The 19,284-nt window shown below is 34.9% G+C and overlaps 1 protein-coding gene across 1 annotated transcript in view; it reads right to left on the bottom strand.

Annotated features, from left to right (window-relative positions):
* The window catches only part of SLC25A21 (solute carrier family 25 member 21), a 231,485-nt gene that overhangs the window by 43,770 nt on the left and 168,431 nt on the right, over positions 1-19,284 (bottom strand). Inside the window, exon 3 of the mRNA XM_021542713.3 lies at positions 12,112-12,195. Within this exon, the coding sequence (XP_021398388.1) occupies positions 12,112-12,195 (84 nt within the window). The remainder of the gene's footprint in view (positions 1-12,111; positions 12,196-19,284) is intronic.

The following is a 19,284-nucleotide window of genomic DNA, read 5'->3' as shown; positions in this document are numbered from 1 at the left end:
TGAAAACTCTCTTGCCACTGATTCCCAGCGTTTTGCAACTTTCCTTATATTAAACTGCTCACTAGCCAGTTTTCACCTTTTAAACCAAGAAATTTTTTTTCACGAACATGTTAAATTGACATTCATTCATCCTTTTTCTTTATGTAACCCTAGATAAAATTATAAAATTTTGAAGAAAGTTGGAGAAAATTGCTATTTGTACAAAAATACACTGTTATTTTTCTTGTTGTTATGTTACAGCTTTGAAAGTTATTAATTACTTGCAAGTATTAACATGAGTGGCCACAGATATTTTATTTTTCCCATTTAATATCCCATATTTAATTTGCACAGGAGTTTTTAAAATGTAACTGAAAGTTTTGGTTTACCCTTTTACATACTTCTTAAAGAAAACCTAAGTTAATTTGATGCTTAAATTAAATTACCCATTTATTAAGGAAGTATGAAAAAAAAGAGATTAAATACTTTAATATGCTGTGACCCAATAGGTATAAGAAAATCCAAATATTATGCAATTATACAATTTTGCATTTTCAAACATGGAGACGTATACGTGAAAATATTTTAAAACAAAAGCTGAAATGCTAACTAGCTAGTAATTCAGTTTTATCCACAAAAATTAAGTGAAATTCAATTGTCTAAATCACAGTAGCAATCAAAAGAATAAATACTGTCTATATACTAAATGGTAAATCAGACAGAAGATAGACCATATTTCCAATAAAAGTGGTACAGAAAATCAGTTCTTAAAATACCTAAGACATTTTTGATGAAATATTTTATACAGAAAAATAATTGAATTAAGACATAAATGGAATATATAATTTGTTGCAAGAAGGGTTTTACAAATTAAAGAAGGTACACTTATCAAAATTAATTTCTTAAGTCAGGATATAAAGTTAGTTTGTGTGGGATTAAAATTAGGAAAATATTACTTTCATTAAGAAATGTTTTAATTGTAAGTGATCTGAGCCCCTATCTAGATTGGGAGGCAGGAGGATTGTAGAAGCATTTATCCCAGCCCCAGAGTTTAACTCTACAGAGAACAGCGGAGAGATGTATTGGGTTTGGCTACCTAATTCCTACGCTTCAGAGGTGTTTATTTATTATGGAAAAATTCCATTTGTCAGAATGAAATAAACCCTAAAAAATCATTCTGTTTTTTGAGACACCCAGTGTATGATAGTCAGCTACAAAACAGCGTATATGCAAGTTCAGGCAGAGCTAAAATACACAAAAATAGACAAACACTGAAGGCAAGCTATATAAAAAAAGCAGCAGAATTGATCTTGTATTCATAGCTGGAGCCAATGCTTCAGTCAGAATTACTGCTCCATATGCTACTTGAAAACTTCAGAAACTGCCTACGAAGTGCCTGCTGGCTCACAGTGAAAGCTGCTCTCCAGGCTGGGTAGACAGAACGCAGTGGTGCAGTTTATCTGAGCTTATATGCACGCATTCCTGTAAGGAGATGCAGTGTGTTAGACACACATTACACTTGATGTAGGCAGTTTTGGAATTAAATAAAACTATTCTTATTGCATTAAAGCTAGTATTGATAATTATAGGGTAAAAAACCACAGCATGCCATAAGTTGCATAGGCAAACATGAAAATTAAAAAAAATCCCAACCTCATACGTATTTAGAATTTTATTTTCTTTGAAGAGGCCAAAAACATAATAAGCAAAATAAAATATTTATTTTTCACAGTTCGATTCTCTGAGTCATATGGAATTCAATGTGCCCTGAACTATGAGTTAGCATTATACAGAAACACATTCTTCTAAAATCTTCTAAAATATTTCCATACTTCATGCTAATTCCATAAATTAATTTTATCTTGTTTTATTTAAGATTCCTTCCATGGAAAATCTATGTAACTGTCAAATATTCATAGCCATTTACATTGCCTTTTTATTTTGATTTGGCACACTGTTATGGAGGAATATTTTCTCCTCCATGGTCAAGCATGGATATTCTCAACATCTGGATCACTAAATTTCCTTCAGAATGTGAAGTATGATATACAGGAAGACTTCAGTTTGGGTGAAGAACATTGCAAAGAGAAGAGGGGCTGGTGTTGGTGTCAGGGATGAATGATCAGCCTACCCGGCTGTTACTGCTGCCATGGCAGCTCTGTGGCTCAACAAAAAGACTGCCTTCCTAACAAAGATGTATTTTAGAAGTTTCTCATATAATGCTATTTAACTTCCAACATTAAAAAAGAAAAAAAATTAATTTATTAGGAAAAGAATTGTAGAGACTTCCACTTTTAATAATACAAAATTGTTACTAAAACTATTGTAATATACATTATAAATCTACCCTGAAAATAAGAAAACTATGATTACTGAAAAATTCTACCGAATCTAATAGCTTGTCATAGCCTTACTACAACTTTGTAATTTACAGTTCAAATAGTGAGCAAATGTATATAATGTAAAGCTCAGTTATTTCTGAAGTGAAGATGTTTTATCACTGAATAAAGTACTTGATTTGGCACAGAATCTTGATCCGCATTTTTACAGATGTAAAAATTTTAGTTCAAATCAATGTAAGTTACATACAAATAAAAAATTGTGGACTATAGTAATTAAAAGGATTTGCATGAAAGAGACAAAATTGTGTTTTCAGACATAACCAGTAAAGAAATGAATTTAAATGAGGTAAAGACACGTAGATTAGACAGAGCTATAATAGCGCCATTATAAATAAGTATGAGATATAGTCTAAGAAATATGCTAAGTGTACATTTTTTGATTACTTAGGTCAGGACACAAAAAAATTAATGAGAACTTTTTCTCTCACCCACTTTAAACTACAGCTTAGAAACTTTCATTTGAAAAACAAAGTTTTTGACCTAAAACACTGTTGCTCCTTTCCACAAGCATGCTTTCTACAACTAAAATAAAAATGCTTTACTTTGCATTTTACGCCGTCTGCCAGGTATTTCCTGTGAACATCCCATCTAAAATCTCTTGGTTCTAGTAACTAAAGTCTGTAAAGAAAATCCTGGCAAAAGTGTAGTTCTAAGCTTCAAAAGCAGCCATTTTAAACAGAAAGCTGGTTTTGTTGTGTTGACAATCACATTTTAAACTGATTCCTTCCAGATGAAAAGATGCTATTTCAAACAATGTAATAAAAGTGTGAAGTCAGCTGTTCTAAGGACATAAAAATGATTTATCTGTTCTCTGGTCACTGTTTTTTTTTCCTTGATACAGTGGAAATTTTATTTTAAAGAAGAGGTTATCAAATAATAGCTAACAGAAGCCCAAATTACAGAGAAGTAAATAACTACTTGTCTTTTAAAGAAGCACATCATGTACCTGCAATTAATTTTGCACCTCACGATGCCTCCTCTACCGTGTTTATGAAATGTTAAATGCAATGGCTAAATTTACATAACTTATAAATAGCTAATTCTTGGAGTTGACTACTGACAATAATCAAATTTCAGAGCTTTTTCCTTTCGTAAGAAAGAGGTTTCAGATAGTTTTCAGATCTTTTAATCTGCCTGTAACTGGGCATGACAACCTTTCTCCAGCTCAGATTTGAGACACAGCCCCCCCATCTCTCCATTACGGTTTGAATCAGTTTCTCATGTTTTAAATACAGGTTTCAGTTCTGGAGACTTAATGGCACTAAAGAGATATCATTTCAGAACAAGCAAAGATTTCTAGGGACAGACCCCCAAAAAGCAGCATGATCCAAAAGTACGGCTTAAGCTTAATTTGCCATTTAACAGTAATTCCTGAAATCTTAAGGGGATATGCAGCCCTGGCTTGTGATTAAACTCTGAGGGGACTTGGTTCCTATCCCGAATGGCTCTCACTAGCTGAAATTTTTGTACAGCCCTAGGGGAGCCAAGGAAGCTGTGGAGAAGGACAAGGCGCGTGGCGCAGCCTGTGCGAGCTGTTCCCAGTTTTCTCACTCTAGGTGGCTCCCAGCTCAGCAGCTCCGAGGCACGGAGCTTCCAGGGCTCAGAGGCAGCACCTGGTCCCTGCCCAAGTGAGGAGAATGGTGCCAGGCAGAAATGTCTCCATCAGGGTGCCTGGAGCAAACCCCTGCTTGGAGCACCAGGGATGTCATAGCAGTTCACCACTGTGAAACACTGCAGACTCTCACGCTGAGCCAGTTACTGAAGCAGGAGAAATGCATGGCCGTTTTCCTGGGCTACCAAATTTGTGAGACAAATTCTCCCCTTTCAGAGAACATAAACTCATTCAGTGATTTTGATGATAAAGCATGCTATGGTGTTTTCTACACATTAGACCTAAAAGAAGGTTTATTATAAGTACAATTATCACATTAATCTAATTAAACATGATATTTGAAACCATCAGGAACCTAATGTGGCAAAATAACAAATATCCTTGAATGTTAAAATAATAAGGATTATACAATTTAGCTCCATTGACCTTCTGAGTAGATACATTAAAATGGATTGCAAACAATTCTTACAGGTATTTTTTTACTTCTTTAGTATAAGAATCTTATGATGCAGTCATCTGATTCCAGGGAGCTACTGCTATAAACACTAATGTTATAATGATTTCTATTTATTTTATAGTATTAGAAAACAGAGACATGTAAGAAATCATGTTTTTAAGGTTAAAATGATATGATTATGAAAATACTTGAAAAAAAATACAACTTGAATCCTTAAAAAATGTAGATGCTACATCCAATGTGAATGTACTTCCAGTGGCCTTAGCAAATGATAACAACTAATGCCAGTTAACGTCTGGCCTGTTTACTTCTAAGATGCTTTTAAGATTTACATTATTTTATTGTGTTCTTTTTTCCTATGGGAAATAAATAGACATGTGTTTCATCTTTAAAGCTCATGATTCTCAGAAGTGATTCTCTTTAAAAGTGTTCTTGTTTACTGTGTTGCCATATATACCAGATGAATGAATTTTTGCAAGTAAAATGTGTGTCCGTCAGTAATAAAAATGTGGTTAGTCAAATGCTGCCCTTAGTTACTCCACCATAATGTCATTTATTTCAGACAGCTACACACATAAAGTTTTTCACATTCCAAAGCCATTTTTTTATGTTTTCAAGTGTTAACATATGAAGATGGGGGTAGGGAACCTCCAGTCAGGAGCAAGAATTCTTGCCTGAATGGGATGATGAAAACCTCATGACAGTAACATCAGTAAACACTCCTGACTCTGGAGACAGGCTGGGCTCTGGAACAGGGAGCTTGCCTTGCACTCAGGATATCCAGCTTCAGGCCTGAACCTGCCACTACATCCATTTCTGCTCTTAGGCAACTACTTCACAAAATGAGCTGATGATTAAGTCTTCAAAAAACTGAATTAGAAACCTGTATCAAATAATGCAATTTTGTGTCCAACACATGTGTTCCTCAGAGCTTTGATATTAAGGTGCTACCAGGGGCCAAATAAGCAACCTGGTATCAGGCTGCTCTGTGAGACCCACCTGTGCGCCTGCTCCAATCCAGGTCTACTTGACTCTACGTGACTCACTTTATACATCATTATCCTCATCTGTACATTTGAGATAATGGTGTTTCCTTCTTCTGTTAAGTGTTTTGAGACCCATTGGTTAAAAGAACAAGTGTCATCTTTATTCTGTGACTCACTAGTGTCGCAAAACCATCCAGCCACTTAGAATTGTTGGCACTGGATAAAGAACTGGTTATATACAAAAGAAAGCTTAAAGCACGTCACCTTCATATAAATACACAAAAGATGTCTCCTTTGTGGTCGTATTTGATCTAAAGCCTTTTGAGTATAATATAAATCAATATGTTAAAGTAAATTATCATGGAAATTCTGTCAATCAAATTTTATGCATTCTTGTAATCTTGGAAGTAGTCTTTATGATTACTTTATTCAAGGCTATATCACCATTTATATTTTATGGCTCAGCACCCATTCAGAGTAAGAATAAAAATGATGGTTTTAAGACACAAATCCAGATAAAATAGAGACAAGGAAATGAAACTGAAAACAGTAAGACCAGATATTGCACATAGGTCCATGTAGACCAAGGGGTAAATTGAGAGTAATTGGCATAAGAACAGTTTCAGGGAAAGAAGATCTATCACTGTATATATATGTCATGGACTATGAAGAAGCAACTCTTGCTAATTAGTCAGAAGAAATCCTGAAATTCTCTGATTGTGTGACACCTAGTCTATGCTAAGGCATTGTTTTTCCTTTCACTGCAGATATATGAGACCAGTTTCCCACAGGGCCATGTGGATCCTGTCATCCAAACTGCACAGGCATGAGGGCACTTGCTGAGGAGTGTTGTGTTCAAAAATAAATGTACTGATTAAAGAGTTGATAAATTTAATAATGTACTATGAGAATTTCCTATGTCCCTATTTAAATTTTGCAAGCTCATGCTCCCTGAAAATATGCGAATACTAGCTTTTGTAAAACTGAGTATTTCTTTTTAAAGATGTGCAAAGCAAGAAAAAGGGTTTAAAAATTCAGCCCTAAGACATTAACTTTATTCATGAAAGCCATCAGATTCAACACAGGTTCCCAGTTTAAGCCACTACGTTGTCCTTTATAATTTCAATTAGAGTTTTCAATTCAACAATTTTTAAAATAAAACTGAATTGAGACGTTGGATAATATAATTTCACACAGGAATGTTAGTGAAATAACATGGCAAGAAGATGCCAGCATAGAATAATGTGATCCACAGAATAACTCTGCAACATGACAGATGAAAAGACCAAAAATTAGCAACATACTATAAAATATGTGGATGCATCAGGACATATACAAATAGCCATTTTTGTGGTCCAGTACTTTTATTTTAGCATCTTCAGGCTCACTTTAGCAAGGCTGGTGCAAGTATTATGAGTTTGTAAGAGTGAGACAGGCCAGTAGGACTAGAAGAGAGATGGATCTATACATAGATTTTTTTCCCTAGAAGTACAAATGCTAGCAGACTTTCCTCAGTGCTCAGATGGAAGTTACTGCTCCTGAAGTGGAGGCAAAAAATGTACCTGTACTTCAGTTTGCAAGATCACAGTTTCTGAAACTGTCAGTGTAGAAATAAGTGTAAGAAACAAGATTTTTGAATGTAGCAAGCAGTCATGGGTCCAAGTTCACTTCTGCTCCTCCTGGTCTGAAGTGCTAACAGTAAATTAAGGAGTGGGGTAAATAGCTGTGTGTTTGTGGGAAATAACATCTTAATCTACAACTTCTGCTTCCTTCAGAGCATTGAAAGCAGAGCCTAAAGTCTGGTCTTTCAATATCACAAGAATTTATGCCTCTAGTAAGTTGAAATCAATCTCTCCTTTATAAATGCACACTGGGAAAAGGGATTTTTGGCATGATGTCTACCTGGCTGGAAATATTCTTGAAGGCTTCAGGTGAAGAATAGGATTTGTATCTTGTGCAACCCTTTTTTGGGAGCAGGAATAGTCACTGATGATATTGGTGAGTGCCAGAGACTGGTGCTTGCCTGCATGGCTGCCAGCTCTGCCAGTCTCCGTCCCTGATCTAGTGGCATTTAGCAGCAGCAGAGTGACTTCTGAGTCAGGTGGGAGAGCCAGGCCTCAAGAGCACTGCTGCAGCCTCTCAAACACTTGTTACCATGACATACCAGGCAAGACAAAAGAGAGTGCTAGCAAATTCCTTAATTGATGCATGATTGCTGATATCACATGAGCCAAGAGCCCTCCAGCTTCTGCATGTTTGCTGATGACTTTGCACTCATCCAGCTCCTTCTTAGTCTTGGCTGTTCTCCCATATACTCCACCCATAGCTGACAAGTTTTGTGCAGCTTTATAACCCCATTAATGTATGAGTCAGGGTGCTGATTATTAAACAAAAAGGTGTGTGGTCATACAGACAATTATAGGTACAAGAGAGTGGTAAGGTGGTGCTGAGAACAAGTCAGGAATAATTATGAAGTTATCGGACTGTGTAAATGTGGTGGCAATTGCTCCTTCTCAAAGCAAATTAAACATAAATAATCAAATAACTCAGCAGAACTAATGAAGTCTCAAATTAATGACAATTGTGTTTTGCACTTTCCCAGGTCCATCTAGCTCTAAGAAAGGCTAATAAGCACTTTAAACTCTAACTTATTGAAGTGTTGAATTATAAAAGTGGAATCCAGGACACTACTGCCCTTCCTGTTAATTAAAGTTAACAAATGAATGAGAAGGTAACAGGTTTCTTGACTGAGTGTCTCCCAGGAAACCCACTATAACCCAGAACATTTACTGCTAAAATTATGAGTCCATGACAATCCAAGTTTATAAGAACAAAGTTGTTTACAGACTTGAAATAAAAGCATCCATCATTTTAATGCTGTAACTGCAGATTAAGACAATGCAGATGGGCATAATTTTCCATTCTTAATATGAGACACAACACCATGTGTCTTTAATATAGATACAACATATACATTCAGCTAGAACATTGGTTTATTCTTACATTTCAAATTCCAACTTAAGTCACTATCCAAAAAAAGCAAGTGAGTACAAACACAGTAAAGATTGATTATGCTGGTATAAAGATCAGTCATTTAACACAATCTAACATCTAACGTTATTTGTAGGATCTACAGACAATGAGAAGTCTTCTCTATTAATGCTTTGAATTAATCCTATATCCAAATATTTTCCCCAATAAGCATCAAATTATTTTTATGTTGGCTATAAAGCTATCACTCCTCAATAAACAGACATGCTCCTGGTGGGTTTACCTCACTGTCAAAGACCTGTCAATTCATGCATCATCTAATAAGTGAAACCAGAGAACCTTTACTGCACAACTCCTAGCAAATCCAACTGAGCAGAGGTTGCTTATGCAGGTCCTGTGCAATTGGTAGTGATTGGATGCTCTCAAAACAATTTCACAAAATCCCTGAAATTAATAGCTCTGACTCCCTTTAAAAGAAAGTTACGTGACCTTCAATACTCTGCTCAACTGAGACTTCATTTAGTGAGTCTTAATTAAATTTTATGTTTTGTGGCTCCCATTTTCAAGACAAGAAAAGAATTAAAGGGATAAATCTTTCTTTGAAGAACTTAATTCCTCATGAAGAAATTTTATTTCCAGCTAAAGAGATACTCAAAGTTTACTCAAAGTTTGGGGGAAGGGAGTTTTTGTAGAACTTCCTGTTGCGTTTTTGTTTGGTTGTTTGGTTTGGTTTTTGTTTTGTTTTTGGGTTTTTGTTTGTTTGGATTTTTGTTTGGTTTGTTTTGTTCAAAGATTTCTAGCATTTTGTAAAGGAGTTTTCTGATTCTTTGGAATGGACAGTGTTCTGTTAGTGATTAGACAATTATTTCCTCTGTCCTTTTCATTGTAATGAGGACAAAATCAGAGGGATGGTTAAAGAATTCTGGCAGCTATTTGTGATGAAGCTTTCCATGAAATCAGCAGATTGCTCCAGTGATACTGCAGTAACATAGTACTGGTCGATTTTCAGTAATAGCCACTGTGAAACATTTGCATGTATGTTCATAAAAAGAAATAATTCCTAGGTTGATTCTGCATAGTTAACCTCAATACAAAAAGGTCAAAAGATTAAGGCACAATGAAGTGTCTCACCTGAACTGGTCTTTGACATTCTGGCTTACCTTAGCTGCTACTATTCAAAAGTGTAAGGATGAATCAGCATAAGCAATATTCCCAAATGTAAACATTTTCAGGGACAGGCCATTAGTAACACTTGTTTTCCTACTGTATTTCTATATTTTGTTAGGGTTTTTTTTTTTTTTTAGTAAATTTAACATAAAATCACAGATGCCAAAAGGGAATTCACTGGAGATAGATGCCTAAACCCTTTTTCGTTTAGTTTAGTTCTTTCTGCTTTAGTTTATGCCTAAACTCTTTATAGATTTAGATATTTATATATTTTCAGAAAATGCCACACACCATCATGGGGGGGTTTCATGGTGCCAATATGAAATAAGCATGGGGCATAAATGAATTTCTTATGCCCTCCTCACAGATTTACTTGAGTCTGAACACCTCATAAACTGATTTAGTTTTCTTAGTATCTAAATGTAAAGCCCTTTTCTGGAGCTCTCTTCTGCATATTTTTGTGGTCACACAAGGAATGGGTTATCAGGATTAGAGATTTTCACAAATTAAATAATTCGCATTCCACCCTCACTTCCTTCACAGTTGTCGTAATCACCATGCCCCAGAAAACCAGACAACTTGTGCAGACAGGAATGAAAGACTCATGGAGTCATACAGATTTTTCAGGATTAACAGACTTATTTTCTAATTGCTATCCAAAATTTAATCTTATAGTTCATCTGAGATATTTTATCTCATTTTTTCCCCCTATCCTTACTACTGATCGTCTGTTTAAATGTAAATTTCTGCCTCTGTCTAACTTCCTGGAGAAAAAACAGGTAGTCATGAGATTTCCTTTTTGGTTAGATCAGTATTGACTGCTTTTGATAGAGGCAAGTAAAACTCTATATTAACTCTTGCCCAACAGAAATTCGGTGCAATCTACTGCTAAAACGTGATTTAAATATATAATATTTTCATGTAACCATCTTCTTTTTCCTGCTCAATAGTTCATGACTTGTTACAAACATTAAAAATATTCTGGTTTATTTCCACTGTCGGGGGACAAGAATTCCATAGGAAAAAAACAATGAATAATCAATTACCTTGGAAGACGTCTCTTGATTTAAACTCTCTCTCCAGATTTGAAAAATACTAGTGAATTGGGATGAGATAAATATTGTTTTCATACTCACTGACTTAAATATTGAAACTAGTTTTCTATTTAAAAATAGTTTAAATTAACATAAATATTAATACGGCAATAGTTTTCTTTCAAGAAGCAATACAAATTAACATAAACTCAGCCTAGAAAACCTTAGAAACCACAGATTATTATTTGCGTGGAATGTTTTTAGCTTTTAAGCTTTTTAATGTCTATTGTAGTGAAAAACCAAAACTTTAGTCTCTCAACAAAAATGAATTTACAACTAATAAGGACAGCTGTGATAACTTTGTCTTTCAACACCTTAATAAAACTTCTTTGTATGTCCCTACTTCCTCATTTCAAACCATCTGGTTCTATATGGATGTACTAAGGTAGTTTAGCTTAGCTAAATCTCACTGCAAGAAACAAAGCTGGTCTAGTTATTAATTTTCACTGCTCATCTCACCTCTGTTTTTCCAGTGCAGCTTGTGGATGCAAGAAATCTATGTCTCACTGCACCTATGCTGCCTCCATACCCAGCATCTGTGCCACTATATACAGGATCAGTTCCATTTTGGTGAATATTTAGGTTGTAGTCATGATCTATGGGTTGGACTCAATGATCTCAGTGGTCTTTTCCAACCAAATTGTTGCTGTGATATGTGGATTAAAAAAAAAAAAAGGGTTGCTATGGTATTAAAAAGGTCTATAGAAAGCCTGGCAGTTACTCAAAGCTAGGTTTTACCAATTAGACTTACCTTGATTAAAGGCTAGCTTCCAAAGAGCTCCTGTGGATAACAGACTTAACTTTAAGCATATGATTGATCCCATTACATTCACTGGCTTTAACTGGACTGCTCATAAAATTAAGCCTATATTTAAATGCCTTTCTGGATCAGAATCCAACTCCCTTCAAAGAGCTTGAGCTTAGAGCAGTGGTACCTTGGCAGTGGCAGTGATGCCAATATGATTCAAGTAATTCTTTTTTCCATATTCTGTCAAACTGAAAAGCTGTGAAATTTTGCTTACACAGGTCTGCCACAGGTAACTGGGAATGCCACCTCATCAGAGCATGTAAACAAGTGATACACTCAACCTGAGCTAGTTACTAAACCAGGACAAGACACAAGAGTGAAGATACAGCCATACACTGATGCAGCCGTCCTGCTCCAGTGCTGAAGCAGGCTTTGCACCAGCGTCTCTATGCAGCTGTGCATTCTTTGACATATTCTAATAACCCAAAATGGCATTGTGAGTCTAATTTAGACTAATCAAGACTTTTCAAATTGTGCTCGTTATGTACGAATATGTTTGCCAAATTCTTGCAATTGCAAAAAGAAGAGTGGAATATAAAGAGGATCTAATGTCTGGAAAATGGATGATTAAGAAAGGTTGCATAAAATTGACAATTTTAAAACATATACTCTTACCCTTCTCGTTGGAAAATAGTCCTAAAACAGTCCCCCAGGCTCTTGTAACTGGTTGGATCAGCTTTCCCTCTTTGAATTTGGAACCTAAAAAAAATACAATTTACATCACAGCATGAGAAGTCAGGGATTTTAAGTCACTTTTAACTTTCCAATTATTATATAAAAGGAATTTTAAAGGTTTTTTTTATGTCTCTGATTCATTATTATATACTGTTCCTGATATACTTATTAACACTGTTTTCATAGAAGCTGTTAAACCAAGGAAAAATAGAGCTTTAGTAGTAACTTTTTTTGTAGTTTATGGAACTCACAGTATAGCTATCACCTTTGACATTTACACCTCTTTCTAGCTGTTTGAAAAATAAGCTGTTAACCCTGTGCCTGATCCAAGGCCCACTGAAACTAATGTGAATATTTGAGTCAAACCTTGCTTTTGAAAATCTGGAATGTAATACTATCATGTGTTGCTCATTTTTATATCTGACACAACTACAACAAAAATCAAGCAGAGACATGATCAGATATTAGATTCGTAATTCAATAATAAGATGAACAATAAAAGCAAGTAATTAATTATTCTAATTGAAACCTTATTTTCTCTATTCAAATTCTGACAACAATAAAAATTTCAACATGTTGTGGCCTTGAAAGGAAAATCAAGATTATGATTTAAGATTGTAAACTTCTTATTGTTATGATTTATGGATAGCAACAGTGAGTTTAACAAACTATATTATTTTACTAAGTATCTCAGAGGATCCTATTTCTTTCAGTTTCAAAACTGCAGCTGGCACATTCAAGTAGATTTAGATTAATTTTTAGCATCATAACTTCTTTTTAAACTGCTGATTATCAAATAGAACTAAAAAATAAAAAGAATAGTGCTGTTGGCAATTCCAGTTCAAAATAGCCTTACAACAGGCAATCACTATACTGTTTTTTTCCCTGGGTACAATAATCATCCTGGTTTCAAGGAATAATTAATATTGTTCCTTATTAATATTAATTAATAATTAATGCTGTTCTGAGAAAGGTCAATTGTTACTTATTCTGATCACTATGTTGGATCTCATTTATGTGAGATAATGATTCAAGGGACTTTTAACTCAAGGTTAAACAGCAATTTTCTCCTCTCCCACAGAATTCAGTAAGGTCAAGTGAACATTTGTATTGTGGCAAAAGGCATTCCTCGTTTTCAACATCAGTATTTCTGTGCTAACACATCTATAATTTTGTTCAATTTGAGGAAAAAATGTCTAGTGATGCAATTCTTTGGGCAATTATGAAGGCAAGCCCACACCTTTTTTAAAACAGTCAGAAGGAAGCACTGAGTCCCTCCATAGTCCTAATAAAGTTGTTCAGGCACATCTGGGATCTCTATCTGGGGTAACCTCTTTTATTAGCACAAGAACTTGCTGCCAAGTTGGCAGAAAGAAGAATGCTATTCAATAGACTTACACTCAAATAAGAGCTGGTGCATAACATTTTGTCTGAAAAGATCCCTTGGGAAGGCTAATAGTTGAAAAAAATGCCTCAATGCCATCAGCATAGTCCAACAGCAATACCAGCTACAGAAGCTTTTACATTGTGGCAGTTGAGCAATCCAAATTATAACAGAACCTAGTTTCTATGCTGATTTTAATATATTTAAGACTTGATTTCTTATGCACCTCAGCTCAAAATTAAAAATGTCATTGTTTTTCTTAAAGAAAACTTGCAAAAACTCACCTCATACTTTCTCCAAGTATTTAAAAACAAAGTTTTCTTAACCCAAACTAATTTCCTTGAGTTTCAAGATTTGGCCTCCTTGTAAACTCAAAAAAGTATCACTGTTTCTAAAACATCTTTTGAATAATGCAGTTTGCTCTCTTTCACCCTGTAAATGCTCAGCAATGTCCTACTTGCACATGTGTAAGGTTCCCCACTAAATTGTGCATGCAAAACTGTTTGTTGAACTGGGGCTTTAATTCCAGAGTCACAGTGGATCTCAACAACATAGTGAACATATTTATATAATTCTGTTTAACAGCTTACACATTGGCAACTTCTCAACTAAATTTAAATGATTCAATAAAAATACGTCTTTTATAGCAATAATGTAAGTAATGGCATAAGAAATGCAATAATCCTGTAGGTAATTTACGTTTTATCAGATGAAGGCTAACTTCTTGCTAAAGAAGTCAAAGAAGCTTTATATTTATTTCACATATTTGTTTTAATATAGATAAGACTTTAGTGTTAAATGAGTCCATTTGTTACACTGAATCACACAAATAACATATTCCTTCCTTTAGGGTTTTTGGATCCATTCCTTCCCTAGTAAATCTATTTTACAGCTTTAACAGCAATTCTAAAATACATGCCAATTATGTGCTTCAACCTAGATCTGTGAATTGGCTTCTTTGATTCAGAATTGCTTGCCTCAATAAAATCATGTGTAACTTTTTAATGAACTAACTAATTGATCACCAGCACTTGTTATAAGAAGCTCAGGGAAGAGCTGAAAAAAATTGTTTTTTTGTTTTCCTAGAGACAGCAGCGTCAGCCTCTATTAGTAGTCTTAATAACACAGAAGAGGTAAAGCATTCCCTTAAAGAAAACCCCAACCTGGCCTGGTTTTAATGATTGTTTAGAGGAATGAATACAACTGGGGGATATGTAATGGCTTTCTCTGCTTCAAATCCGTTCCTTTCTAAAAGCACTATAAAACCACTGAATTTCATGCATTTTTGAAACTTGGATGGCTGCCTTGTATCCTTTTAGCTTTTGCTAGACCAAAAAAGATAAATTCCCCTCTAAATACCATCAGAGCACTAACTTCTGGTCTAATAATTCTGAAGTGTGATGGCAGGCAGCCCTCAGTGACATGCTGAACAGCCATATGTGCAGGAATGCTTTTCAAGGGCTGGGATGGAGGACCTCCTACTCACTACCAGCATCCAAGTAGTGTCAGAAGTCACTGGACACTCCAACACATTGTGTGCCTACTGCAAGCTTTATCTCTTTAAAAGTTAGCATCAGGCTAACTTTCCCCCCCTGTCATTTTCCTGCTTCTTGGCTTTCTGGGCAGAATTCTGTGGTGTTGAGCACTCCCACTCCCACAGAGCTGGGGCAAGGACTTTGCACCCCGGGTTACCTGGGACCAGCCAAGGCATTTGCTGCCTGCCCTCTTGGCTCCTTGCAGTTCCTACATCCATCTCCCATGCTATGAGGGACTTCCCATTTTCTTTTCTGGCTTGTAGCAGCAGTCCAAAGGGCTTGGTCTTCCATGTCCCCTTTGAATGAACAGTACCTTTGCAGTAGCTTCACTAGATACCAAAGTGCCCTGACAACGTTTAAGAAGAAAACATTGGTGTCCTTCCCTGTTCACTGCAGAAGACACTTGGTTGGGATCTCTGTAAAAAGTGGGAACACTGTAAAACTATTTGAGGTTTCGGGGTCTGTTCAAAAGGCATTGAAAACTGATGATCTAAAACCACGAAACTATTTTAACTTACCCACTAATCAGCACTAAAACTTCTACTTGTGAAATGAATAAACCTAAATTATTGTTATTTTACTAACATGAGAGAGAACATTATTTAATGGTTATAACAGTCCTTGATCAATAAGTCTCAATGGGCTGTGCCTGAAATTCCATAATGTAGAAGACTCTTGAGTTCTTTCACCAGTTCTCTGAACCACTTATCGTTTAACAAGTGATCCATCACGCTGTAGAGCAATGACTCTACACAAACACATGCATCTGTTTCCAATGCCTAACTCACAGTCCTCGTTGGTTTTTTAATAGCCAGCATTTCCTTCTGAGTTCAATAAACTCCACAGTCCAGATCATGCTTTCTGATCCTATTCCTGTTCCTCTAGGTAATCTTTTATAATAGAATCAATACCTATAGAAGAACAAATAGATGCATGTGCTTTATGAAAAAAAAAGATTCTTTCACATCCCTCTATAATTTGCTAAATTTTTTGTTCATGTTTGCTGAATATCCCATCAAAGTTTTCTTATGCATGTCTGCTACTACATTATCCAGCTATTTAGTGTTTAAAGCCTGTTTACTACAATGTTGCCTAAAAATCCTCCCCGTTTCATTTACTGATCTGGGCTGGAGAAAGATTTCTGATTCGTATTGACATTGTTTTAGTCATCTTGAAATCTGAAAGGAAGAAATCAGTATTTTCATATCTAGATTGAAGCACATAGTGAGCATTTAAGTCCCAGTTATGTAGGACAACCACAGTGTGATATGGAGCAGTCTAGACTTGTCAGATTCTTGCCACTGGCTTTGCAAAGACCCTCATGCATAAATTCCAGAATTTCTGGCTGTTTTTATCCAGCACTGCTGACTGGTTTCTCCACCACAGAGTTCAGAGGGAAAGAAAAACACTGACTCAGAGAACCAAGGTTTATATACCAGGCTGCAGTGCTTGCCAAGGAGTGGCAGCCTTAGCTGTATTTTCCTTCTCTGCACATCTCAGTAGGATTTTATCATAGGTTCTACTTGGTTTTGAACACAGATTCCAACATTTTGATTCATGGTTGGGGTTTGTACCAGAGCAAATAAACTTGGGAACTGATTGTATATAGATGCTATAAAGAAGATAATGACATGGTATAAAAATAAAACAAATTAAAATATCTGTGCAGCTTTAATTTTAAAACAACTTTTAAATAAATGTATGGTCTTTGGAAAACTGAAAACATGTACAGCTTTTTTGCACTTTCAGTAATTCCCATGATTCCAGACTCCTAACTGTATTTACCACACCCTTATATGTTGATAAAAAAATGTAGTCTGAAGTTTTATACAAATATACATTATTTAACAGTTAACATGCTTATAAGAAAATAAAATAACTTATATTTTTAAATTATAATTTAAAAAGATTTTGATTTGTTAAGTTAAACATTTATTCAGGTGTTACTGAGTGATATCTACTAATGCTTAAATTTCATGCAAAACTTTGGAGTGGAAAATAGACGTCAAATATATAATTTATTTCACTTTTTGGCTCAAGTTCTTTGAGTTGCTTATGTTACTTACAGGATAATAACTAAGTTGAGAGTATAATTCTGCCACTTATTTTAACAGTAAATTATAGGAGCTGTTAGAGAGCTGAATATTACTTTTCAAACAAAAAAACCTAATTGCTTTAAGCAAATATACAAGTTTTGCTACTGCAGAGGTTCATATTTTGAGTGTTCTAGTATTGCTATGATGATTATTTACCTGTAAAAAGCATATAACAATATAATAAAGTAGTAACATAAAAAACAGGTAAAGAACAGAATTAATTCCAGTTATTCTCCATACTAGCCATAGATCTGTCTCAAATCTATGGTAGTTAGATTTTTTTGTAGCTGAATTTTCTTACAGTTCATATTTACCTTACAGAAATAAACCAGAATTGATGTAGCAAAGCATTATGAAAAAATATTATTATAATACTATTTTAATAATAATAATATTATTATTATAAACCAGTAGTGAAGCATTATGAGAAATTATTTTAAAACTAATCACAATTAATTTCATTTCGTTGGAATTAATGATACTTTTAAAGTTTATTCACACCTTTGAATTTTGGAGGAATTTTTTGGCTTTTTAACCAAAAAAAAAAAAAAAAAAAAAAATGATAGTATTAATGGAAATAATTTAAATATACCTGATAGCTTTCTTTGCAGAGTTGATTTTTATATCAATTAGAACATCAACTACCAGCTATGATGGTAAAATAGAAAACTTCCAAACAGAAATGGATGATTTCTCACATTTACAAATATGTTTATCAAACATTGCATCTCATAAATGTGTCCATTCCACACCTTATCCCTGCCTTATTGCAATCCAGATTTGTTCTGTCCTCTTGCTGTCAAATTTGTACCTTGTCTCCAAGAAAAATATTTCAGAAATTGCCATGAAAAATAAATAGGGCAAAAGGAGGAACCACCACCAGCAGATGAGAAAGAACTACCCACATCTGAATAAGGGTATATGCATGGCAAAAGTTACAGCTAGATGAACAACAGACTTAGCAATTTCCAGCAGAATTTACATGGAACATGTTGGCTGTTCTGATCAAACTGGACCCAGTAAGATCATCACCACCTGCTGCCTCCTTTTAGATTGGCTAAAAGCACTTAGTTTAAACTCCCATAAAACATTTGGTCTAAACTCTTTCAGCCTCGATGATGAGAACTTACCATCCATAGCTTACTCTGAACTTACAATTTTTAACAAGTATTGTCCCTGAATGAAGTGCATCATTAAATACAAAAACCGTGAAGTCTTAAACAAGACAAAACAGCTTCTCTCAGCCAGTTCTCTGAATGTGACTCTTACCCTTAGCCCAGAGAAAAGTATACTAATCAGATGAACAACTTAATATTTCCTGTACTTCCTATTACTTTTATAGATGACTTTCCCCTCTCTCTTGCTTTAATATTCAGGCTAAGCAGCACATCATTCCATCAAAAGTATCAGTGGGAAAAAGAACACAGTACAGTAAGCATATTATTATGTATTTAATTTTTTTGACACTAAAGCTGAATTTTCTCAGCTATTAATAAAGAACTCTTCTGATTTTTTTTTCTTCTATATTAATTCTTCCATTGTGTGCATGGGATAAACATACAGTAGCTATAACATCAAAAGGAAATTTTTCTTTGCATATAGTTTTAAAAAATATTAATGAAAAAAAATAACTTGACCAGAAGCAGGTCACATTAATCCATTTAATTGTTTCATGCAGATCTACCCTAGTAATATCGCAAAAGAATAACAAAAATAACTAGTCATAGCACTTACATATGAATAATTTCATGTTTTCCCAAGGAAGAAATTCAGCAGAAGCTAAGTTCAAACAGTAAATATTTTAATAATCTAATTTCATCAATGACTGTGTGTGTGGAGGGGGAGTTCTAAACAACAAAAACAAAAGTATTGAAAAGGAAAACTTTTTCATTCCACGCTAAAAACCATTCAGAGAAACCTCATGAATGTGCAAGTTCCATTTTATTTCACAGATGAAATTACTGAGGACACTTGAATTGGTGTTTTGCACCAATGGATTGAGGCTCCAGGCTGGAGTCCTCCCCACCTACTGCCTGTGCACAGCAAGAGCTGCCTGACTCCCACCCCAGCCTCCAGGGCCTGGAATGCTCTTGTGTTT

This window comes from Lonchura striata, chromosome 6, assembly GCF_046129695.1.
Source record: "Lonchura striata isolate bLonStr1 chromosome 6, bLonStr1.mat, whole genome shotgun sequence".
Lineage (NCBI taxonomy): Eukaryota > Metazoa > Chordata > Aves > Passeriformes > Estrildidae > Lonchura > Lonchura striata.
Note: the sequence above shows the minus strand (reverse complement) of the source record. Positions and strands in the feature narration are given on the sequence as shown.